The 24459-nt window shown below is 51.7% G+C and overlaps 5 protein-coding genes across 5 annotated transcripts; 2 read left to right on the top strand and 3 right to left on the bottom strand.

Moving 5' to 3' along the window:
* Positions 1-287: 287 nt before the first annotated feature.
* Positions 288-2764, bottom strand: KVR01_008195 (uncharacterized protein). The gene is made up of 2 exons (XM_044786955.1): positions 769-2764; positions 288-688 (listed from the first exon to the last, which is right to left on the bottom strand). The coding sequence occupies exons 1-2, from the start codon at positions 977-979 to the stop codon at positions 489-491; spliced, it is 411 nt and encodes a 136-aa protein (XP_044643173.1). The 5' UTR covers positions 980-2764; the 3' UTR covers positions 288-488.
* Positions 2765-2994: 230 nt separating this feature from the next.
* KVR01_008151 (uncharacterized protein) lies at positions 2995-7018 on the bottom strand. The gene is made up of 2 exons (XM_044785589.1): positions 4274-7018; positions 2995-4102 (listed from the first exon to the last, which is right to left on the bottom strand). Exons 1-2 carry the CDS (start codon positions 4681-4683, stop codon positions 3505-3507), a joined length of 1008 nt encoding a protein of 335 aa, XP_044643129.1. The 5' UTR covers positions 4684-7018; the 3' UTR covers positions 2995-3504.
* Positions 7019-9548: 2530 nt separating this feature from the next.
* KVR01_008327 (uncharacterized protein) lies at positions 9549-13820 on the top strand. Its single transcript, XM_044781500.1, has 2 exons — positions 9549-11462; positions 11518-13820. Exons 1-2 carry the CDS (start codon positions 10635-10637, stop codon positions 11530-11532), a joined length of 843 nt encoding a protein of 280 aa, XP_044643305.1. The 5' UTR covers positions 9549-10634; the 3' UTR covers positions 11533-13820.
* A 3855-nt stretch (positions 13821-17675) lies between these two features.
* KVR01_007708 (uncharacterized protein) lies at positions 17676-19261 on the bottom strand. Its single transcript, XM_044792660.1, has 4 exons — positions 18846-19261; positions 18730-18762; positions 18064-18671; positions 17676-17994 (listed from the first exon to the last, which is right to left on the bottom strand). Exons 1-4 carry the CDS (start codon positions 19217-19219, stop codon positions 17807-17809), a joined length of 1203 nt encoding a protein of 400 aa, XP_044642686.1. The 5' UTR covers positions 19220-19261; the 3' UTR covers positions 17676-17806.
* A 1208-nt stretch (positions 19262-20469) lies between these two features.
* KVR01_008244 (uncharacterized protein) lies at positions 20470-21264 on the top strand. The gene is made up of 2 exons (XM_044784938.1): positions 20470-21035; positions 21085-21264. Exons 1-2 carry the CDS (start codon positions 20734-20736, stop codon positions 21140-21142), a joined length of 360 nt encoding a protein of 119 aa, XP_044643222.1. The 5' UTR covers positions 20470-20733; the 3' UTR covers positions 21143-21264.
* The last annotated feature ends 3195 nt before the right edge of the window (positions 21265-24459 follow it).

The following is a 24459-nucleotide window of genomic DNA, read 5'->3' as shown; positions in this document are numbered from 1 at the left end:
AGCACTCTCTCCTGGAACCCCGATACTGCACCGCTACCCTACCCATTGGCCTAGAGCTGGGCTGCAGCTTAGCGCCCTGTTGTGCACCCTGCGTAGGCGAGCTTGCATGTGAAGGGGGTGATGGCGGGGTAGAACCCTGGAAGCCCTTCATTTCTTGTCTGGTTGAGAAGTCAGAACAAAGGCGCGGCACCCTCGTAGCTATCAATACTGTAACATTGAAGCGAACCGGAACAGGTGACTCAAGGTCAGGGGCCACAGTCGGCAGCATTGTAAGGCAAACACCAGATCATTAAACTTTTCTTTCATTCCGTTGGCAAACCTTTCACCGAGCAATGCAATGCTGTAAAAACCACTAAAAGTACAGCTGATCAAGTTGGCGCCCCTGGGCCTCTTGTGGTGCGTAGGCGATGCTCAACCTGTCATCGTATCGTCGTAAAACCCGCCTTGGTCTACTGACCCTTCCCATTAACTCCGAGTCCTTGATGCAACTATAGCTCGTTGGCCTTCTTCTTGGCCTCGCCCTTCATCTCAGCAGCCTTGCCCTTAGCTTGGCCGGCGACCTGGCTCGCCTCGCCCTTGAGCTCCTGTGCCTTGCCAGCGGCCTCTCCCTTCAGCTCGGCGGCCTTGCCCTTGACATCGCCTCCGGTGACGTTGGCGGTGACATCCTTGACCTTGTCCTTGGCGGCGACTGTTCACTTCTGTTAGTTCCCATGCTTCTTCCTCTTGCGTTTGGTTCCGACCAGCGGACTGGTGACATGTCTTGCTCACCTCCAATGTCAATGCCGTCAACGAGCTTGTCAGACACCACGCGGTCAACCTTCTTCAGGCCATCCTTGGTAGCATCAACGGGGTTCTTTCGCAGCTGGACTGTGGTGGAGAAAGCTGCTCGGGGGGCGGTAGATGTGATGTGGGAAGAGCGGGCCGCAGTGCGTGAGATGTTTGCCATACGGCGGATGGTCATCTCGGTGAGGAAAGACATTTTGGCTCTGGGTGTTTGTTTTGTTGGGGGAGGTGTGTTGAGTGAAGCCTGTGATGTTGCTCGAAGGACGTTGCTGAAGTCGAGGTCGACAATTGCCAAGGTATTGGATCGGAAATTAGGAAGTTGAATTGAGAGATCTGCTTGGTTAGAAAGTTCGATTCGAGGAATGAATTAGGAACAGGAGGTGTTTGAAGTTAAGAAAGAAAGGGACGGCAGACAGATGTGGTATCACAAGGGAGTGATCAAGAATGATGTCATGGTCACGATGACGCTTGAGGCTAGAACATCTGCACTACACCACCCACACACGCCAACATGACGTCTATAAATGGTTGGACCTCGATCCGCACCGCAAAATCAGACGAAAAAGGTAGAAGATCTTCAAGACCTTCTGCACCAGATCAGCTGCATTGGTAATTCCATCAAGGTCTGGAGTCTCCTCTTCTGTTTGCTTTGATGTTCTAGGCCGTTGCTCCGGCCGGTGCCGTCACGGGTAGAAGCGTCGACTCTCCCAATGACACGGCCACGGGTCGGCCCAACACGACTAAAACATCCATGGAAAATGAATGCAAGCATATGTCCCTTTTACCAGCTTCTTTCTACAATCCCCTTCTCAAGGAGAGCCAAGAATGCAACTGCACATGCAGAAAGTGGCAAGGCAACCCTGCTGCTATAGGACTCGAGCTCATGGACGATGTCGAGCCGCCTGGTCCCTTCTGTCAGAGCCTACAATGCTAACGGATCCCAGAGAGCAGCAGACTACGACATCTCAGTATAGCCCCAACCCAGAGGAAGAGTCTTTACAAATGGTATCCAGTCTCCGCAAATTTCTGGGTTTGAGACTATTAAGTAGGACTTGACATACGCCTCTTTCGGAAGTACGGCTGACATCTGGAGCCTAGGCCAAGGCTAGATAGAGTACGGGAAACGGCAAAAGCCGTCTCAGCCAGGATGGCGCGGCATCGACGGTATTTTAGAGGCCAGAAACTCTTTGAAACCACGAGATGCAAGGAAACTTGAACAGCAACAGCCCAGGCCGCAGAAACTCGCACCGAGCACGCTTCTCACTGACACAGGGTTACCCTCAGGCAGATGACTGGTGGTACACGTCTATTATATGTCCGTCGGAAGCAATGGATTCCCTGCTGTCTCACACCTGGTGGCTACTTCACAGTCGCGTATGTCCATGCCGTGTCGGCTCTCGGTATCAAACGGAAGCCCTGCATTCAAGTCTGTCCACTCCAGCTGGATGGAGCCTGGGGAACAACAAAATCGAGCGTGAATCCAGTTGTGCTCCTCGATAGGGATATCGTGTCTACCAGGAGGCCCACGCGAGACAGACATGGCCCCGTCGGATTGAAATGGTTCGCTAAGCTCAGGCCGCCGGAACAGGGTTCTTGACAACTCCGTTGGACTGATTCTAGGTTCCGGAATACCCTGAAAGTCTGGTTAAACATGCGAGAATGCGGGTTCCAGTGGCCTAAGAGGCCCCTAGACCCGTCTCAATTTAACTGATCACAGGTAGCGATCTGCTTGTGCGAAATCTGATACCGAGTGGCGATCGCAATGCGACAATTTCGGTTGTGGACGACGTGATCCTCATTCGTCCCTAATAAGCAGAGAGACTGCTCACGTGGACCAAGAACTCCCAGCCGGCTGCCTCTTTGAAAATAAGGAGGTGTGGAATTTTTGAGGTCTTTTTCATAATCAAACTTATGGCAAGGCTCTAGCCCAAAGATTGAGCCTTGCGAAAAGAATACAAGATACAACATTTTCCATCTGAGACAAGTTGAAACACCGAATGTCCTTTTATCATTCGATTTCCTCGCTACAATAATTGTAAAAAGAAAACGAGTGCCAGTTTGGTTTCACAAGACAGTATCCAGGCACAGTCATTTCATTATTCATGTATGCAAGCTCTGACAGACCAAGCCTTTGTAGGCAATTGAAGCTTGACAAGGCCTCCCTCTAAGCACTTGTGTAGTTCTAATGTAAATTGAGACGAAGTAGGCGAATCTGGGTTGATGCTGATGTATTTTGGTCCGAACCAATCTGGGTTAATTTACTCAGCAGGCATGGAGTTATAGTTAGGTACCCATCGTCCAAACTCTCTCTACCTATAGCTCCTGAAGTGCCAATTAGACACATGTAACAAATTAATCTGAAGAGTTGAGGCTACTCAATTGGAAACTGGAATCTTAAGGGTGGGAAAGAGCTGCCGCTCAAGAACACCCGCCTACTCAGGGTCGAGTGCTTGAGCTTCTCAAGACTACCCAAACAGTGCACTTAACGTTGACACCAGTAGTTGACACAACGCTTAGAAAGAAACAGCTAGGACGGTCGTGCATGGAAGTTCCAACCCGATTTTGATGTACGCCTGTTGTTCTAGTCATAAGTCTGGGCTGACGATATTGGAATCATACAGCGCATGGACTAGCATGAGCCTCAATATCACAAGATTCACAACATCCAGTAACTGGCCATGACACCAAGTCAGATTCTCGCCCATCTATCGAGGGAGAATATCACCTCCCCTTAAATACAGGCTTCCTCTTCTCCGCAAACGCCTTAAGCGCTTCATTGCGGTCCTCCGTCCCGACGACCCGCTCATACATGGCATTCTCCACCTCCTCATGCGGCCTCTGAACAGCCTGCAGCGCCGCCCTGGTCGCGACGGGCCCGCCCTCGCAGATCTCCATGGCGAGCCGCACAGCCTCGCTCAGGACATCGCGCCGCGCCGCGGACAGCACCTGGTCCGCGGCGGCCTTGTCACCCCCCTGCTGCTCGCCCTCGGGGGCCACCACCTCGACCAGCCTGTCCGCGATGCCGAGGAAGTACGCCTCGGGCGCGGAGACGCGCCGCCCCGTCAGGATGAGGTCGCGCGCGCGGCCGATGCCGATCAGCGCCGGGAGCCGGTGCGTCCCGCCCGCGCCGGGGATGATGCCCAGCCTCGTCTCAGGCAGGCCGATCACGGCGTTGGAGGAGAGCACGCGGAAGTGCGTCGACAGGGCGAGCTCCAGGCCGCCGCCGAGGGCGAGGGAGCTGATGGCCGAGATGGTCGGGATGGGCAGGGCGGAGATGTTGGTGAAGGTCGAGCGGAGGAGGGCGAGGAAGGCGGCCGTCCTGGGAAAAAGAGGCAATGTCAGCTGAGGGTGGCTACAATGATGCCGGCCCCGGGGCGATGGGGCTGGCGGGGCATACTTCTGGTCTCGAAATATGCCTTGCGCCGCGGCCGGCCCAATGGGTTTCAGACATCATGCCTGGCTTCTGGGTGGTGATGGGTGGAACACGTACTCCTCAGGCGTGAAGCCCCTCCTCTCCTTGAGGTCGGCACCAGCACAGAACGAGCTGTCCACGGCGCTGGCCAGGACCAGAGCCCTCGTGGGGCCGTTGCCGTCCTGGGCGCCCTCCACGCCGCCGAAGCGCCGGTTCCAGCTCTTGGGCGCCAGCTCGTCGCCGGTGGACGCGTCATACTGCGAGTGCACGTCGTCGACCTCGCCGCGCAGGGCCTGGAGCAGCGCCCTGGAGATGGCGTTGCGTGCCGCGGGCCGGTTCAGCTCCAGGACCCGGATGTGGCCCGTGTTGGGCGCGGGCACGTTGGTGACGCGGATCAGGGGCGCCTCGTTTGCGGTGGAGTAGCAGCACCTGGAGGCGAGGGCCTGGAACGGCCTTTTGGCGAGGGCGAGGCGAGGGCGGGGAGGCATGGCGGCGTGGTTTTATTGTTTCTCGTCGGAGGGAGGGGAGAATTACCACTGGTTCGTGAGCCGCTAGGGGGGGACCAAGAGAGGAGCAATTGGGACTCTGGAGTCCAGTCCCCACGCTCTCGACATGTTGGAGCTCACGGGCGAGGCGCTCGACGGTTCACGGTTCACGCTTTGCGATGACGTCTGGCTGGATGCGGCTACAGGCGGGTCATGACAGCTGCATACCCCGAACCCTGGATCAGCCGTCATTTTGTCTTGGCTTTGGAAGAGATGGGGACCCCCCCCCTCAAACCCGGCCTGACCCTGAGAGATTCCAGAACATACGAGCTGACAACTGCTTGTCCCCGATGCCTCAGATAAGCTTAGAGCCTTGGACAAACCCGTCCTCGTCCTCGACTCATGATACTGCAGTGGCAGCGGAATCTCTCTCCGCCTCGAGAAGTCAACCCCGGCGGCCTCCAGGCTCCCAGGCCAAAAACCGACTGGGCCCGCTTGGCCTGTGTCCACTCTGCCACTCGGCAGCTGACTGCTCGGTGCAGGCGGTGGTGGATCGGGGATGGCCTGGGCTGCCTGTATGGTTCCAGTGGCCCCCACTGCAGGGTTTCATGTTGACTTTCAGTCACCAACCACGACGATTTGCCGAGCACGATCGTCATGGAACGTAAAAACGCCGACCGTTTGTTTTTTTCTGGGGCCCAGCGAAACGTGAACCAGACCATACCCTCTTCGACACCGCGACGAAGCGGACAATGATGACACAGCCAGGGACGAGGTGGCATCAGTCTTTTGAATTCTCCGAGAAACCCTAAAAAAGAAAAAGAGAGACAGCACAACGCAGGGGATCCCGCGCCGAGTCGCCCGTCCAACACGAGGCCAAATCTCCGTCTCCCCCGCGATTGCCAAGGCCGGGTCACCGTCCTGGCAGCCTGTGGACCCACGATCTCGCGGCAAGTGGAGGCGCCTTTCGCTTGGGCGGCAGGCTGGTCGGAGCACCGAAGGAAGCGGGACGCGTGTGACGATCTGGGCCTCTTCTGCACGCTCGCTTCTGCAATTGCCAAGTCACTTGATCGATGGGCTGTGGTGGCATGATGCTCTCAGCTCTCTGCACAGCCAAACTGCCAGACCGCTCCGCAAGCAAAGGTTGCTCCGTTCAGACAGTAGATCGGTGCACCATTGTAAACAGGGTGCCCGGTGGCAACTGAGGCGTACAACAGGATTGCAGATTTTGCCCGCACAATCCAGCCACAGCCACCTCCAGAAACAACACAAAATGCTCTGTGGCATGCTCAGGAGAAGCTCGGTACCCAGTTCATTGTTCCTGCTGGGCCTTGTTTCCTTTGATGTCGTTCTAAAATTTGGTCAGGATATAAAAAGCAATGCCAACCGTGCACAGTTGCACAGTTGGATCGGTCGGCCACTGGGCGCCGCGTGGGCTGAGGCCGAATTGGGCAGGGGAAATGGCCGTTTTCCAGGGCCCAGGCACTGTGCCGTACCCGTGAACACGTACGGCTTACGGCACTGTACTGACCGCGTAGTAGGGCTGCGAGAATATCCATCCTCCCGGCCGCCCGGTAGCCGAACACGGGGACAGGTACCCACAACAAACACAGACTATTGACGGGAGAAGAAAAAGTGTGCCATTCACTGATTCACGAGCAGCACGAGGGCCTTGCCAGGCAGGCCAGGGTTGCTTACTTGCCCGAACCAGCCGTCGGCAAGAAGCGCACGATTAAGCTCACCGGATCGAGGAACCACAGAGTCGTCATCGTGTTGAGCGGTGTCGGGCTCGATTGTTCATCAAACCTTGTTGACGAAACTGCACTTTTTGCTCAAGCTGTCGCGGAGAAAAAAAAGAAGGTTGGGTCTAGTCCTGGCCCCCGCGAGGCCGCGGGCCACTGGCCACGCTCCAGGTCGCAGATGCAGTGACCCAGACTGCCAGACCTTGCGGGCGGCCAAGGGACCTTTCCATTCCTTTCCAGGGCCCCAGGCCCAGGCAGTAAATTCACTGGCCGGGCTCAAGCAGGGCCGCCCTTTGTTGACAGGTGGACGGACAGAGGGCCGGCCGCGGCCGTGATCCGCGATCCCCCCATCCGTATGGCTACTCCAGCTTAGCATTTCGGGGATTTTGAGGGAGCACCGCGAATCCCTTTTTCCTCTTTCGGCCTCTTGCGGCCACAACACGGTCCTGTGTAGACGGAGTATGTTGGGGAGATGGTACGGAGTACTGCAGGCTTGGTCTCAAAAAAAGGGGGTGTCCTAATTGAGCGAGGCACTGTATCAGACACCCTGTAATTGTTCCGTTCAGTGCTCGGTCGGGGTTAAGAAATGACGTGGCTCGCAAGTGTGTGGCTGTGTCCAATTGTGGTTCTGAAGCGACATTGCACTGATTTATGCCTTTACGCCATCAAACCCTTGTCCGCTATGTCTGGCAGAGGCTGCAGAGCTGGGGAACATGAGCCTCATCAAAGGGCCCAGACCGCAGGATTGTTTGCCCAGCCCAATCGATCTCGCAGTCTCGATTATCCGTGTGATCGGTACGAGACATCGTGTTGGCAAAAGGAAGGATGTTGGGAGTGATATTCTTGCATGTCGTATTGCCGAGCCAAGTCTGCCAGTCATGACCCGGCCGCCAAACACGCAAGCACACCTGTCTGACCTACGCCATCTGTACAGTCAGCCCGGCATGAGCTGCCCAACTACTGCAAGTGTCTTTGGCGGCACGTCGCCTGTGTGCCTCGTATCGGCGCGGGCGTGAATTATTTCGCACAGCTCGCCCATCCATTCCCCCTTCCCCGGGTCGGTCCCCTAGCCTGTTGAGGCCCGGGACCAGGGCAGGGGGGGGGGTCATTAGGGCTGCCCGTTGAATCCTGGGAAGCTCAAACGAGGCTGCGACCACGGCATGCGACGTGCGTGCGTGCATTACCGTTTGGGTGCCTCTTGACCGAGGGCGATGACGACGGCGACGGCGATGTTCCCGTTCCTGCGATTGCGCAATGCGGCCCGCTGCCATTTTTGGTCACGAGAGCGTCGGAGCAGGCTGGCAGGCTGGCACGGCGCTCGACGTGGTCATGAGCTGATCACTCGTCGATCATATAGGGGAAACGAAACACATGGCCGGCCGTGACAGTTTGAACGACGGCAGCACTCGAGCCATTCCCGATCCATCGCGTGGTGAAACGAGAGGACAGGCGGGCAGACGGAGAAGTCCACCAGGGAGAAGCCACCGCGAGAGATAGGGTTCCCTGCGGTGATACAATTAGCATCTAGATGGCTGGACGGACGGGCGGCCGCCCTGTGCCTGTCGTGGCCAGCCACTCGGGACTCGTACTGTTGTATGTACTACCACAGCAACAGCATGCAGCAGCAGCAGCACGTTGTCCAACAATCGACAATGAGTAAGCTGCCAGTGAGCAGCGACATCGAGCTTGTCACTTACAATTAACTCTGTCCGAGGGTGACAGGTCCGTCTCACGGATACTTATCACGAAACACGTCGTCACACACTTGGGAGATTGAAAAACGGGAACGCTAATCAACTAGCTCGACGTTGTCTCTGCCGGACTGTCAGACCGTCTACTGCCAGAGGGCCCTCCACCGTCGGGACCCGGCGCCAGGGACGAGACGGACTGACGGAGCAAGACCCGGCCTCGCTTGGCCACTTTGCTAGCCGCCTCTCGGAATGCAGCATGGCCATCAAAGTCCACGGCGAGGCGGGGAATATCGCACGGTTAGTAAGTATGTTCTGTTGTACTGTGTAGTAGGCAATAGACAAAAACTCTATGCATTGCACAACGCGTCGGGTCACTCCAATCTAGCGAGAGGGGCAGAGGGGGATCGTGGCACCAGTATTGGGAGCAATTCCTGCATGTGGCCAGCCAGGTCAGGGTTTGATGAAGCCAAATCTTGGGGGGCAGGTACCGGCATATGGGCGCATGAGTACAAGCCTGCCATGATGTGCCATCCCATGGCTGTGCGGCCTGGGCTGCCTGGGTGGGCACTGGCTGGTTGGTGCTCTCCGTAGCCGCGCGATAGGCCCGCCAGCCAGCGGCGGCACGGCGGACTAACGGGGTCCTATCGACAAGCCTAGACTTGCCGACTTGCTGGGCCAAAGCCTGTTGTTAAGTGGTACCTAGGCAGTCTAGACGGGACGTCAAAAAGGGGGCGATTAAGAGAGCGCTGCTGTCAGTGTCAGTTTTTGGCGGCAGCTTGAGACGGACTCGTCTGGGGATTGATTGTGCAATGTCCTGGAAATGTGCACCAGGACCGACCAGACAGAAACGTTGACGTCCAAACCTACCCGAACCGGGCAAGCTCTGGGCAGGGCAGCGTTTCCAGTGCTGACCAATGGCCACATGCTGCCCCTGGAGCTAAAATTGTGCCTGCCAGTCCCATTGGCCACTGCAGTCGGTTGCAACCCCACCCTTTCTGCGCTCAGAGTTGGGCGGCTGGGCTGCTGGGGTCGCTGTGGCAAGGATAGAATGGGCCGAATGGCCAGACGTCCAGACGTTCAAACGGTGGTCACCCACTCTATCAGGGACGAAAGAGACTGCGGGACTGAGGGACGGTGACCTCAGAGCGTATCTGCCGCACAATGCCCTGTACGGAGTACGTGCACAGTGCTGTCTATGGAGTAGCCCTGCCCCAGCCAGAGGGCGCCAGTGGGCCAGTCAGAGCCCACCGTTTCGGTACGTACCCTCCCGATCAGCCAGGGTGGTCCCATCGTAATCTCCCCTTTGTCCTCCTAGTGGCTCGTTAGCACATCTTGGAACGGCAGGGGGGCCAGTCGGCAGCAGGAAGGGACGGCGTGGCAGGAGACTGGCAAAAGAGGAAATCTGGGCAGGAGAGAGGAGAAGAGGAGACAAGGCGGCAAGTCTCACCATCCTGTCCCTGTCTCTCCTTTCCTCCCTCACACACGCCCACACCCACCCAGAGCCCAAGCCCAACCTTGACCTGGAACCCAGCTCGCTCGTGCTCGTGCTTGTGCCGTGCCCACCGACCGCCATTCCCCTTCCTTTCCCACTCTGTCCCGTCCATTTTCATCGCTCTCTTTTTTCGTCTCTTTTGATCAGGTCTTCCATCTCGTCATTCCCCCAGCCCACTCATTCAGCAGCCACTCACTCGGTCAATCATTCCAGGGCGAAGGAGAAGGAGAAGGAGACATAACCGACACACAACCGCGAAAAACAACGTGATCCTCGAGCCGGCACAACACACACCCGCCAAGTCAAGTCCCGCCAGAGTCACTCGTTTTCGCTCCAGTGCGCCTGCCTGTGTTTTGTTTCCTGGTTTCAGGTCCAGGCCTGTCTTTTCTTCCCCTACTTCTCCCATCTGCCACCCACCTGGTACTGTTCCAATACGGACACCGACCAGCTCAGCCGACCTTACCTCCCTTTCTTGCACTTCCCCCCCTACCTGGGTCCTCGACGTTCTATTTCCTTCCGGATTCCACACTACGCCTTCCTCACTCGCCGACCACCAACGCGGCTCATCCCTCGCTCTCCAACCGCATCTCCCTTTCACCAGGAACTGCGAAGAAAGGGCCTGTTTCCGCCAGGGACCCCATCAATGTCATCTCCGCCCCAAATCCAAAAGGGAGAATTGTAGGATACTAAAATCAGGAAGTGGGATAGCGTGAACGGAAAGGGTTCACAAAGGAAACAAGACTGTTGGATCTCGCCCTCGATTGTGCCAGCCTTTGTCCGAACCACAGTCTATTCTTACTCGCCCGCCACCCAGGGTACCCGACGAAGACCTCGTGGCTCTCTGGTCGAGTCCACAAACAAAGACTCGCCTCTCTGTCAAGCCGACCGTTGTGTCGACCACAGAAGTCGTCCTTGCCGACGACACCCTCGCCATCGGAAGGCCGCAAACCGATTTGCACCAACCCCGTCGAAATCTTTCGCTGTTTTCCGATCCGATTTCAAATTGATTCGTCAGCCAAATCACCCAAAATGAAGACGACAACACTTCTCGCAGCGGCAATCGCTTCTGTACTGCCAGCATATGCAGCCACCACCACAGCAGCCTCGAACCTCGAAGAGCCATCAGCGGCACCAACACTCGGAGCCCAGATCGTCCAGGGATGCTTCTCATCATGGGGAAACCTTCAATTCAACTCGACGCCAGACTTTAACTCGAAGAGTAAGTGTGCTGTCGACCTGTGCTACGCCGGCGGCTTCCAAGTTGCTGCGACGACCGGCGGCAATCAGTGCTATTGTGGTAATGAATACCCACCGAAGGAATCGCTCGTGGATGATTCCAATTGCGACGTGCCCTGCCCCGGCTATGGCGTTCAAGCCTGTGGTGGCATCGATTTTTACACAGTCTACAACACTGGTATCATGCTGGCGGTCAAATTCTCCGCCGAGAACGTAACATCCTCCTCTGCAACCCCAAGCGTGGTCGCATCATCCACGATCGTGTCAGGCGGTCAGACCAGTGTTGTGTACGTGACTTCTTCGCCATCGAGTCAGCCAGAAGAGGACAAGGGCGGCCCACCTATGGGAGGAATCATCGCCGGCGTGGTGGTTGGTGTCGTGGTTGTCGGTGCAGCATTCGGTGGACTTTGGTTCTACATGCGCCAGAAGAGGAACCGAGAGATCGAGGAGGAGCACCGCCGCAACGCAGCTGTCAATGCCTTCATGGGCGGTAAGCCACCCGGCAGCAGTGGCGGTTACTCGATGGAGACGGACACCCGTCTGGACCCCGTCATGGCCCAGCGGAGGATGAGCAGTGGCAGCATCGCCGACAACCAAGATTACTCGCGACGAATCCTTCGTGTATGTGCCCCCCCTTCGTACGCTTCTCTTGAATTCTATGCTAATCATTCCACAGGTGACCAACGCGTGATGACGTTCCCCATTTACGACGAACGATTCCTGCCTGTACTCTACTCTTCTATTGGCATCTTTCGGCGTTTGGTAAATTGTTCTCATGTCACCGGTCAATCATACCACGCGACGAACCTCCGGCGTTTCATATTGGCACAAGGAAAGCAACATATCTGGGGTCACGAACAGGACGTGGGCATATATCTCCCCCAAGGCATCCGTTGCCTCTTCCTCCGCCGTCCCCTCCTTCGCCAATCTTTCGGCACTTCTTTCGGTATGCCTCCGGCACGTCTCCTCCCCTGAGCCCCCCGGCCAGAGACGACGACGATCCTCTTGAGACTACCACTTTTTCGTCACTACGATTAGCTTTGTGATACCACTATTTTGGAGACTGGGTGAAGGCGTGGATATGGAGTATTCAACCACAACCCAAAAGACAAGGCTTGTCCCGAGACAAGGCAACCTTGATGCATCTATATTTATTATTTGTCAGGGCGGCTGATTTTGGGAACAAGGAGAAAAGGACGTTAGAACGGGGACCAATAACCCAGAATGAGCGGGAATAGGCTGGCCGCTCGCTTGTCAGGTTGTCTGGAAGCGGCAAGAAAGCGCACATATGGCCGGGATGGGTGGGGGATGTTGCGTCCGTCTTGGAGTGAGTGCCCGGTGTTCTGAGAGAGAATCTATTCTACAGGCCATCAAAGATGCGAGCATCCCGCCTCCCGAATGTATCAGTTGTCAGCCTGTGCCAAGGAAACACCTTGGAATGTTCGAGACAGGTAATTGATGGATAGACATATCTTTTATTTTCTTTATCAGACAATTCCATCTTCATCCCAGACGGCGGGGAATCAAAGCTATGTGGTGGAATGTGATTCCCAGTCATCTTTTCTGATGTCGGAACCCGAGCGCGCTCGACGCCGCGCCCGGCGCCCACCGTCTGTCTAAATGGCACCGACGGCCTAGCTCACTTACGACACCTGTCTTGTGCCCGCTGTCTCACGTCTATCTCGCAGCTGAACACCGTCACACGACCCGCCGACCAACGCCCCCATCGCACATTATCTCGGACTCGGCAAATGTTTCCACTCGACGAGCAAACGCGATATTGTTGCGGTCGCTGTGAGATTCCGTGGGGGTGGGAGGGAGGTATTGTGGTGTGTTTCACACTGGGTCTTGCAAGATCTCTTGAGTGGAGGACTGGGGAGGGAGGGATCCGCGGCTGGTTGTTCTAGCACACGCTGGGCGAAAGACACTCCTCGAGGCCGGAACCTAAAGAGCAAAAAGAGGCATCGGCCTGGCCGGCTCTTGATAGGACACACACACACACACACACACACACACATACACACACAGATCGGGCTATCGACTGTTGTGTTGCCTCCATCCACTTGGGTTCCCCCTCGCCTTTTCCCGGCCGAATCCTTTTCGATCCGACCGCCTGGGGATTGTTGGGCCGCGCAAAAGGGTAGATGTGCGGACGTGGGAATTGATCTGGTGTGTGTGTGTATCGCTGTGACACGGCGAGAGGGAACAGGAGGTACGGATTGATGTACAGTTCGCCCTGTGAGGCTCGTTTGATTCTTGGCCACTTGATGGGTGGTGGCACGGGTCGGACGGTGACGGGTCGGTCCTTGGACAATCATCGTACGCACGTACGTACGTACGGCCAGGCTGGAGGCTGGGATTGATCATCTCTAATGGCGGGGAGGAGGTGGCGCCGCCAGGGGCAGGGACATGTTGCTGGTGCTAGGGGCAGTTGTCTGATCGTGGGGGTCGGCTGGCTTGTCTGGCGGACTGTGCTTGCTACAGTCGGATCAGAGATGGGATGGGGTGATGCTTGCCATGGAACGAGCTGATATATTGAGCCCATATCGCTGCAAGGGAAAGAGGGGAGCCGGCCGTCACCATGCCCATAGCTCTTGGAAAGCATACCTAGGTTGCAGCACACAATCTACTACCTATTCAACTGTGAAGCCATTGTGGAAAGCCGGCTTCTAGAGCCCCTGGGATGATCGATCTGCTGCAAAACCTCCGTTGGCCCAGCCTGCCCAGGTGCTATGGGGGGTTCTCCACCTGCCTGCCTATCAACTTGTTGGCATTGATTCGATGCGTGGGAGAGGCCGCTGATTGTTGTCCTGGTGGTTGAGCTAGCTGGACCGAGGCAATAAGTAAATGCATCGCACGAGGTTGGAGGATCCCTGGGGCCGTCGGTGTCCACACAGCATCCAACACACCAGCGCAATCTTAGAAGTCTCTAAGGCGGGATATTGGTTGTGAGGCCCCAGACATGACAAAGTAGTTTCGTCTCTCATCCGCATACATGTAAAACAAATATAACTCCTTCATACAGTAGTAAACTATTAATGCTCAGCCTTTAAAAGATACAATACCAGGAAAAGTGCAAAGAGAGTGGTTCCGTTTCTCATCCCTGAGAATATATATAAAACGTACGTGGCGCCTTCATACAGTGGTAAACGCTCAAGATCCAGCGCTCAAAAAGCACAATGCCAATAACAGTGCAGAGAGAATATAATGCGTCTGTGGGCACGCTACGTAGGTACGGTGCTAAATACGTTACTTGATGGGTATCTTATGTGTCTGTGTCGCTAGGCTGTTGTATGTGGTGAACCTTTAGAGCTTGAGCTGTAAGTGATAGCGTTCCCACTAATAGCAGTATGACTGACGGTATGATCCGAACATGTTCAGTCTGAGAGTCCGAGAATTAGTTTGCACAACTTGTGCAGACAGGAAAATCAAGATCAAGTGCGGACGAAAGCAAAAGCATCATGTCATCACGATGCCATGAATATGTCTGTCACAAGACTGCACATGTGCCCCAGGGTGGCCGAGCAAGACACATTTACATGCATACGGAATACAAATACAAGTGGGCTGACCATCTATCTCAGCGTGATGAACTCACTGTTCATCAAAATATGGTTCCGTAATCGGCTTCCTCAAAATGAGCATACCTAGGTATCCATCAAACATTTCACCTCCTCCAATGCCTCCGCGCACCCGGACAATGGCACACTGGTGAACTACTCCGCCATATACGATGATATGCTTGGGATATGGTCAATCAGTGTCTCATCCGCCATCAGCTTGGAGCGGGCTTCCACACCCATGGCACCTTCAAGGCTCATTGTAGGTTAAAATAAGCATGCAAGATTAGTTGCATCCAGATATTCACCACCGGGATAGAAACCCATGTACCATGATCTCTTAAATCGAAGTTCTCACCACCCCTTGCCCTTTGCTCATGACTGCTCTGGCCGTGTCAGTCCCTAGACGAGAGGGATTATAAAAGCCCACCTTTCCCCCTCCGTGTTGTTGTAATACTGTGCTCCCTGTGAGTCAAGCCCGATATTGGAATCTCACCAGCAATATTACAAGGTGATTTTGATGAACAATTCGTCATGCCCCGCCTGAGGGCGCACACCTAGGTACTTCGGTTTACACACGTCCTTGCTAATTCTACACGGGAGCCAAGGGTTGCCGATACGATATACGCATCCGATTTACGCCTAATCAAAGTTGTGCTGGCCTTTGGAGAACGGCCTGGTTATGAGTTTGGTCGTTCTCCCTACCTGACTCTGACGCTGTTCTCAGACTGGAAGGCTAGCCGTATTTTAACACAGGACGCCATACCGTGCATTAATAAGTACTAGAAACAATCACCATAAAGGTTAGGGGCTTTAAGGCTATTTCCTTACCTTAAAGCTACCTTTTAATACTAAAACCTATCACTATAATATTTATCTTAATCTAATAATTACAATAATATATATTATTAAGTCTAAATAATCCTCTTTAAATTCTAAGGTTATTCTAAAGGTTAGAAATAGTTATAAAGAAAAAGTAATTATAAAAGTAGAAATAGACTTATTAGAAAGGCTCCTTCCTTCTAAATAACTCTCTTTTTATTCCCTTATAGTTAGTCTCCTACTTAAATATACTAACTAGCTAAAAGAAAATCCCTCCCTTCCCCTTCCTATTAGATTTTTTTTTAAGTTCTTAACTTCTATTAACCTACTTTTAATAACCCTACTTTTAAATCTCTAAATATATTTAATTCTAACTAACTAACTAGTTTAAAGGAGGAAAGTAGAGGACTTAATATTAAAGTTAAAGAAAAGAAGGAAGAAAGGGGGAGGGGAAGGGAAAGGGGAAGTACTCCTCCTCTCTTTATATAGGGGAAGGTACCTCTACAACCCTTTTCCCTTCTACAAGTCCTTCTATAAGTCCATTTCTTCTTTATAAGTTTATTTTTTCCCTATAAGTTTATTATTACTAAAAAGTTACTAAAAAGCTATTTAACTATTTAAAAGTTAATATTCTCTTCTCTTTAAGTATACTTAAAGTCGGTCTTATAAAAAAGGGATTTCCTATTTAGAGGATGGTCACAGTGACCATCTCCAGTACCCACCAACGCACAGTATGGCGGCCACGGAAGTCCAGAACAGACTGACACACATATGATGGACTCAACTTTGAACCGTCGACCCCCCACCCCCACCCTTCGCATCACACAGTCATGCTCAGTTCGTCACTAAGGAAAGAGATCCGGCGCACAGCCTGCCCGGCCTCGTGCGACCTGAGGAGTAACCTCAATGGCCGGATTTAGCGACATCACATACCCGCTCGCCGTGGCGCAAATCTCCCGGTTCTGGTAATGTCGCCTCGAAACCTGGCCTCCGGACCACTGGGAAGTACCTAAGCCGTTTGACCTTGCCACCTGGTGCCGTTGCTGTTCTCTGTGGCTGGCAAGCTAGTACTTGAGGGTGGATGCTGAGCGACCCCATGCATAGGCCGACAAGCGCTGATCACCATGATCCCCTTGATGACATTCTGGAGCAGATAATTGAAGTTGGATGATATTCTCTTTGACTCGCATTTGGCCCAGTCTTGGAATAGGTTTGGTGGCCGAGGTCTCGGGCGTAGCCCGGATCTTGTTGCCTGTTGTGGCCACAGTTATTGTGACAGGTTACACTGCCCTTTGACACCAGTCAGTCTTAGATGGAAAGGGATCTTCCGCTAGACGTATGACAGCAACTGAATCCCTCTGTGTTCGTAGAGAGTGAAGTCATAGCGAGGCTTAGTCTGTGTTCTAGGCGCACTCTTGCGCCCGGTGGGTGCCAGCTGCAGAGAGCCACGGTGACATATCACGGCCCAATTCCGAGACCCACACAATAGCAGGGCGAGATCACTTTGAAAACAAGAGACAGCTCCCCCTCTATGAGCCTAGGCAGGTATCCGGCTGACTTGCAGGTGTTCAATATCATCAAGCTCGCCGAGACCGTGTCCCAGGCCAATTCAAGAGGCGCACGGCGATTGTGCACCCTGATCTGAGTGGCATGGGGACACAAGCCGAGACGGAGGGCTTCGGGTATGGGGAAACCGATTGGGTCGATTTGGACCTGACAGGCAAGCCCGCAGACCGTTAGGTCTCGGGTGGCTGCGTGTACTTCGCCAACGGTTCGCTTGGGGGCGAGCATCTTAATCCATCTACGACTCCACAGCTCCATCACAACTCATGGAAGACAGCCTTATAGATATTGATATTTCGTTTACTCGCATATATATAGTTTCCTTTGGATATGGAAGTCAAGTAAGATAGCATGCGGTATCAAGCCTCTCCATTCCTCCTTCACTCACAGTTGCTTGTCACAATTTGCCTAGCCACCTCATCAAGTGGGAACTATCGGAAAGAATCTAGAACGGAAAGGACATCCAAAGCAGATCCCAAAATGAAGTCCATCTACATGCTCATGCTGGCACTTTCTGCCATATGCAGTGGCATGTTCGCACTCGCTCTGCCAAATCCTGTCCCGCAAGTTCTGCCCTCTGGAGGTAGTTCACCGCAACCGCCGCCACCCGAGAACCCTCTCCTCGATGGTGAGTGAGAAGTATCATACCGACAGTGTGTGCACCACGGTTTCTCAACAGGTAAGTCGTATCGGCCTGGCCGGCCTGGCCCTTTTGCTGCTCCGAACGTACGTAGCTGACTGACTGTTTCACGGTGCTAGATAAAGGGGATTATGCTCTGCGGGGATCTCGTGGTTTCAAATGCTTCTGGAGTAGCCTATACTTGAGGGAATAAAGGATGTTGAAGCACGAAATTGGCCTATAAAATGTGTAATTTGTGCTGATGGGGACAATGCTACCACCTCACAGTTAATTTCTGTATTGACAGACACAAAGACATGGCGGATTGCTTCCACATATTTCCCAAGTAAAGAATTATCTGAAGATGAGACACTGACTGCGCGCTGGAACTATCACCGTGATTACCTCTTCTTTTCTCTTCTTGACGACTCACCCGTTTCTCCGCCCTTCTTCCATGACCCAATCCGCATAGCCAGTGTATCGGTCTCCTGCAGCTGCTTCTGAATGTTCTCCTGTAACTTCTTCTGAATATTCTTCTTTGCCTCTTTCTCGGCGTCTCGATAGGCAAGGTCCTCATTCTTCCGTTCAGCTTGTATGGGTTAGCCTTGCTTCAATGCAATAACTGGGCCGCCAAGGGGTCGACAGTCTTGATCATTACCTTCATTCTTGTGGCGCTTCATTGTGAATAAAACAGATTCCCTCGCTTCATCCACCCATTGTGAAGAGCTCGTGAGGACATCGAACAAGTCGCAGTCTAAGACGATGAACGTGGTCTCTCGCTGCTTTTTGTCGTTCTGCTTGTGCCAGGAGATCGTGACCTCTTTCTCTGGAGTGAATTTGAAATTGTTCAACATCTCGAACTCACGCTCTTCCATCTTGTGCGGTATATCTTTTATCTTCGCAGGGTCCATACCGTGCTTATCAAGGAGTGACCGGCTCACGAAATTTCCATCACTACCTGTGTCGACCTTGTTCCTTACGGGGACCGTCTTGAATCTTGTGTGATCATCCCTACCCTCTAACTCGATCATCAGGAAAATACTCCTAGTGAAGTCTGATGACATTAGGTCTGCCAGCTCGGAAAAGAATTGTGAACCGCGTTTCCTATATCTCCGTCGTTTTGCTGGTGATTTTGTGGCTCCCTTCTGTGTTCCTTCTGGTTGGTTGTGCGGGTGGCCAGCTGTGTCACTTTCGTCTGTGGGTTCTTCGTCATCGTCTTCCGCATCGTCATCCTCACCCTCCGCCATGATTGTTGCCATTGCGATGCTTGAAAGCTTGAATGAGAAAAGGCGAAATGGTCGTCTGGGGAATTCTGTGATCTTACCTAATTTGCACGAACTGTCTATTCATCTTCAAGCTGGTAATGAAATGAAGTCAGTGGCCAAAATTTCCATCTAAATCACAGCCGCGTACAGTGCTCAGGGCAAGTGGTCCACTCACTCTGAAGATAGATCCCTGAGAAGCAAGACGGAATCCCGAAAGCCGTTGTAACTTGTGAACAACTCGTGCTCTTTGATTGTGTACAAAAAAAGCCGCCAAAACTTGGGTTTCGACAGCAGGCTGTCGAGTATTTCCAGGAGGTCGCGATACTTGTGTAAGCACATCTCAAGGCAGGATTCTATTGACTCTGAAGCAGTGGCGTCACCCTTGATCATCTCAAAACAGTCCTCTAAAACATGCTGCAAGACACAGAACTCGCGCTGCAGTCGCTCAACCGTCTGTGTGCTCCTAGCAAAGTTCTGGATCACGAGCAACGCAGTTGCCGAATTGGTGAGGAGACTCCCCACGACAAGGGAAATACTGGCAACTTCCATGACGTGGGTTGAGAGATGAGCGTGTACACATGCAATGCTCGCTAAGCGTGCAAGATGAAATGCAGTGGAGGGTGAGATGGTGAAGACTGAATTCAATCTGCAAGACACTCTTTATTATTTTTGAAATTTCAAGTGTGCTCTTTTCAGCTGAAACTTTTCATCTCTTCAGCTGCATGGTCCTATGGCAAGGATCTGCCTCTTCCCGTGAGTAGCTGATAGCGCGAATAGGCCGGTCCTTGGACTATTTGTGGACTAAGATCTAGATGGCCTATTCAGCTCCGGAACAACCTAGGTATAGTCGGAGCTGATGTCGAGCCAGACCGGCCGGTCTACACACCTATGAAGCCACACCGGTATTTCCATTCCACGAACACCAATGGTAGATAGAAGCTAGCCGCCTTATTGCCTGTCTTGTGACCTGTCCGCGAATTCAGCTGCATCATGCAGTACCTGTTGTCAATCACGCAAGGTCTATCTGAACGGAGACCAATAAACCATGTCTCCCCTCCACACTCTGGGACAGTTGACTTTCAAAAAGAAAGACTGTACTAGAGCCCCCAAAGGAACAGCTCGGGAAACGACATCGCTACCTACCTAGGCACGGTACAAGCCCAGATTTGGGCAGGTTCTGCAATCCAGTTCCAAGCGCAGAAGAGAAACAACTTGGAATGTAACGGAAATATAAATCACAGAACGAAATGGAACATACCCGAGACCTTGAATTGGCAGCAACGGCTGCGGCACATGTTGATGGGAGACATTCCTCCGATCAGAGTCTATCTACGGAAGATGAGTACAGACCGCGACATTATCACCGACTTGCCAGAATCATGAGCAGGGACAAGAACCTGGCAATCTTCAGAAGGTTCGACGAGATCAATATACTGCAGCTGATGGCCCTTCAGGCTGAGATCGTCGAGCTACAAGGACGTCTCGAAGCATGTTGTCAAAGCGACGACGCTGCTGGTCGCATGTACTCTAGAAGCTTTACTGCACTTCGGAACTCACAGCAGAGAAGTGACAGGGAAAGCAGCAGCGACGTCCACTCACAAGAGACCGTCACCGATGGATCTTCTGACCCATCTCCTCGTCTGCAGAAGTTTCTGCTTGAAGAACTTGGGGATAGGACGGGGAAATATAGTATGTAAGGACTCGATATGGAGGTGTGGTTTGAGACGCCACCTTGTGCTGACATCTCTTCTAGACAGTCTACTACTCCAAGGCAAGGTCCCATACCACAGGGCACACCTGGTCATGCAAAATGGTCAATATTTCAAGTATTCCAGTGAATGGCTAACGATCCTTAATTGACAACAGTTACGGAGGTATCAAAATTGAAACCTCCCCCGAAATCCCAGCTCCGCTCGCTCCAGGATTGGCTCAAGGAAGACAAAGGCGGAAAGAGCTTCCATAAAGATGCAGGCTTTGAGTTCTTCACATGGACGGACGAGGACACCGAAGCATACGTTTCGCTCAAGTCGTCCCAGGAAGAGACATACATAATCAGTAGATTCATGACCCGTGTTGTCGCACGGATCTTCCACCGCCTCGCTGGTGAAAAGATGAAAGTCGGCACTGTCATCGACGAGGAAGCCGCCCTGGTTTCCTACTCAGACTCGAAGCTCAATCAGGCGAGCAACGTCCTGGCATTGGTTGTGTCCTCGGTTCTTCCGGTCATGACGATATTCGTCCTCAACATTGTGCCTTCAACAAACCAGAGGATTGGCCTGACAATGTTGTTCACAGCTGTGTTCGCTGTGCTTCTAGCAATATTTAGCAACGCCAAGGGCGCGGAAATATTTGGTGCAACTGCAACGTGAGCCAGACTCTGACTGACTGATGAACTATATTGACAAAAATCCCAGATTCGCTGCAATCGAGGTGGTGTTTATAGGGAGTGCCATAGGAAATTCAGGGACGTAGGGTAGAAGGTCCGCCTTTGCAACCCGTACGCCGGCATAGTACAAGTTGTTCACAGACTACATACTCAACATTGTTCTTTGAGCATGAATTCCTTCTTCATGGACGATACTAGTAGAGGGGCGAAAAGGTTATTCATCTACAAATGATTGATTATTGGGAAAATATCGTTACTTTCGCCTGTCAACACCAGTTGTTTAAGGGATCCTCAAAGTCTTAGCCTCAATGTGACCAGTTTACATTATCAATGCCACTTTCCTTGAGTGCGAACTGAGAGTTGAGGTGCGCCAGGATCAGGTGACATTTCGTCCGAAATCATCAGGCCACCCACCTGCGCTCCTTGGGACGCAGAGAGCCCGTAGCCCCCGGCTGGCGACCCTGCCTGCCACGTACTCAGCCTGCTGGAACGTTTCGTTTCCTAAAGGCAGCAATTTCAGGCCGCGGCCTTTTGCGATTGGTGCCAGATCACTGAGACAGCAACGCTACTCATGTTTCGAGCCGCCTGTCCTGAGGCAGACAATTGAAAACAAACACAAGCAATTTTGAGAAATGCGGTCGTGATTCTAGGTAATTAGGCCGGCCAGCGGGCATTGCCCGCCGCCGGGTTTCAAATCTTGGTCTGCTTCATGGCTGAGACGCAAAGCCACAATGTCTCGGAGCTGCCAAAACAAACTCGAAGCGTTAATATGCCTGAAAGACTGTCGACAACCTTATCAATCTTTCCTCAACTCGGAGTCAATAGCGACAATTTCGGCCCTAAGCAACTCACGGTGATATCTGCCCCTGTGGAGAGATGATGTGCATTGAGAAGCTTGGACATGGCAGGTCAACGTTCGCGACGTTGTTTTGCACCCCTCGGGCCTCCCGGCGCCGGGGACTCCTTCTGTTAGACCCTGGGCACCTGGGCATTCTTCTCCGCACCCTGGCATGAGCCACTGCTTGACTTGACATGACCCTCATTTCCCAAATGATTACCCTCGGACGGCCTAGCCGAATAGGTTTTGGTATGAGTTTATCTTGACGACAGTGGCAGGTGACCACCTGTCAAACCGAGGTGTATATTAATGCAATCCAGTGTGACTGGAAATTACCCTTGTGGTATGCTTGACCACGACGCCGAAGTTGTTGTGGACATGAACAACAACTGACAACTGCCATCGCTTCATCAAGCCACAATGGGTCTCTGGGTGTGCCAGTGTATTACTGAACCTACATATGTACCTACCCTGGGTAGCTTACCGTTTGATTAAGCTTGGGGCTGTGACGGGTGCTGCAGGATGGCCCCATTTGATTGCCAGGCGCATCTGAGCCAATGAGAGTTCTAGGCCGATAAACAACCAGGGAAACATCCTTGGTTGGAAAAGTCATAGCCATTGCCTGTCGCTACCTTAACCTCCACCTCATGACGTCGAATGGTAAGCAACCCTCGTCGCCACCGCCGCCTATTATATCAGTGTCCGTGTCCTTAGAGCAGTGCTTCGGCAGAGGGCCATGACGACATGCCACGGTCTCTGTCCCTTGGAATGAGATTCGATTTTGCATCCAAGTGCAGCACGCCCGCCTGGCCCGGGAGTTGTATTAGTCATGGAGATTGGCTTTCTCAGCGGTCGTATGGTATGGAGTTGTTCATCCGGTTCAGTTTGGAGAGTGGCAACGTGGGTTGCCTATGCACAGAATTGCGTGTTTATAGATCGTTAAAGACAATGGACTTTGATGTGGTTCCTGTATTGTATTACCCTGCACTGGGATCTGGGACTTTCGCGACTGGCATAGCATATCGCTGAAACTCTTCGAACTGTGCGTGATCTCTTTGTCCCAATCTACCTAGGTGGATTTCAAAAATATCTAGCAGCCTACGTGATTGAGATTTACTGGCCACTATGTGACTGCCTATGTGCAATCTATAGCCATGGGTGCTTTGCATACTGACAACAATGGGGCCAGCGGATTGTTGAATACGTCAATAATGCACGCATTGGCAAAGATACCGGCGGCGATACACTGCCAGTCAAAATACTTCAACTGCCACAGTGCATAGTGAGTAAGACCTCCGATACTCAGAACAGCGCCGACTGAATCGTAGCTGAGCATACTCATACTAACAAGTGTGTGAACGCACGCTCTAAATTTATATTTGGTGCGCTGCCAACCTTGTTTAATCGCTTGTTCTAAGAGATAGGGCCGACTGAAAGTCAACTGAAGTTTTGACTGCGGTTGGCCATATTTCTAACAACTTGTGGCTTCGGCCACATTGTATTTTTATTTAATTATGTATTTGTTTATTCGTTATCTTCTTAGCTTTTAAACTAACTATTAGCTCATACCTTAAATATAAAGTTAATAATTACTTAATATATACCCTTAAACTTATCTATATATAATAAAGTTACTAGCTTTCTTTATAGAGCTCTTTTTTTTATTATATTCTTTATATATTATATAAAAGTAAATAAATTCTTAATAATAAAATAGTATATTTAAAGAAGGAAAATTTAGTTTTTAAATATTTAAACTTCTACTTTCCTTATATAGTATTTATTTAATATATAGTAAATAAACTTTATTTAACTTTTTAAAAGTTTTAATTTTTATAAAATTTATATAAAAGACTTTTTAAATAAATTTATTATTATAATATTATTATTCTATTAATTATATATTTAAAATAAGGATTATAGTATATTTAGCTTACTTAATAAAGGTAAATTTAAGTAGCTATTAAGTATATTAATAAAAAAACTAGCTTATTAAGTCTTATATTATAGAATTCTTTTTTATAAAGGTTATTTTAAAACTATTTTAATCTTATTATATAACTACTTTATTAACTTTAACTCTAATATTATAATAAATTAACTCTTAAATTATTTATATTAATAATTCTAATATAATATTATTAAAAGTAATATCTTCTAGCCTTATTTATATAATATAAGGCTTAGCTATATATCTATATATTATATTTTTTTTTTACTATTATTAGTACTATATTTCTTTAAACACTAAGTCTTGAGTGTTTACTATTATATAAAGGCGCTATGTATATTTTATATATATAGGGATTAAAAATGAAACCACTCTGACAACTTGTCGTCAACAGCGGTTGTGTCTTTCCGATTGGCCGGTGCCAAGCGGACTATTGACAGGCCAACAACGAGTGCGGACGGCCGAGGAAGCCGGGAAATACGAGCGGGAGGCACGCGACTCCAAATCCTCAGCCATCAACGGCGGTGGATGATCCTTTGGGGGGCACGCAGGTTCTCCGCATTCCCACGTGCATGTGAAGGAGGTGAAAAGGTGGGCAGCGGCAGCCGAGGTGA

Source organism: Diaporthe batatas (assembly GCF_019321695.1).
Source record: "Diaporthe batatas strain CRI 302-4 chromosome Unknown Contig00009, whole genome shotgun sequence".
NCBI classification, from domain to species: domain Eukaryota; kingdom Fungi; phylum Ascomycota; class Sordariomycetes; order Diaporthales; family Diaporthaceae; genus Diaporthe; species Diaporthe batatas.
The sequence above is the reverse complement of the archived record's forward strand: the minus strand, read 5'-3'. Positions and strand labels throughout refer to the sequence as shown.

Coding starts and splice junctions, on each gene's coding strand:
- KVR01_008195 (XM_044786955.1), bottom strand. CDS start 979: ATGTCTTTCCTCACCGAGATGACCATCCGCCGTATGGCAAACATCTCA. Junction 689..768: donor TGACGGCATTGACATTGGAG/GTGAGCAAGACA, acceptor AGAAGTGAACAG/TCGCCGCCAAGGACAAGGTC.
- KVR01_008151 (XM_044785589.1), bottom strand. CDS start 4,683: ATGCCTCCCCGCCCTCGCCTCGCCCTCGCCAAAAGGCCGTTCCAGGCC. Junction 4,103..4,273: donor AGGGGCTTCACGCCTGAGGA/GTACGTGTTCCA, acceptor TCTTTTTCCCAG/GACGGCCGCCTTCCTCGCCC.
- KVR01_008327 (XM_044781500.1), top strand. CDS start 10,635: ATGAAGACGACAACACTTCTCGCAGCGGCAATCGCTTCTGTACTGCCA.
- KVR01_007708 (XM_044792660.1), bottom strand. CDS start 19,219: ATGGAAGTTGCCAGTATTTCCCTTGTCGTGGGGAGTCTCCTCACCAAT. Junction 18,763..18,845: donor CTCAGGGATCTATCTTCAGA/GTGAGTGGACCA, acceptor TTTCATTACCAG/CTTGAAGATGAATAGACAGT. Junction 17,995..18,063: donor GAAGCGCCACAAGAATGAAG/GTAATGATCAAG, acceptor AACCCATACAAG/CTGAACGGAAGAATGAGGAC.
- KVR01_008244 (XM_044784938.1), top strand. CDS start 20,734: ATGACCCGTGTTGTCGCACGGATCTTCCACCGCCTCGCTGGTGAAAAG. Junction 21,036..21,084: donor ATATTTGGTGCAACTGCAAC/GTGAGCCAGACT, acceptor CAAAAATCCCAG/ATTCGCTGCAATCGAGGTGG.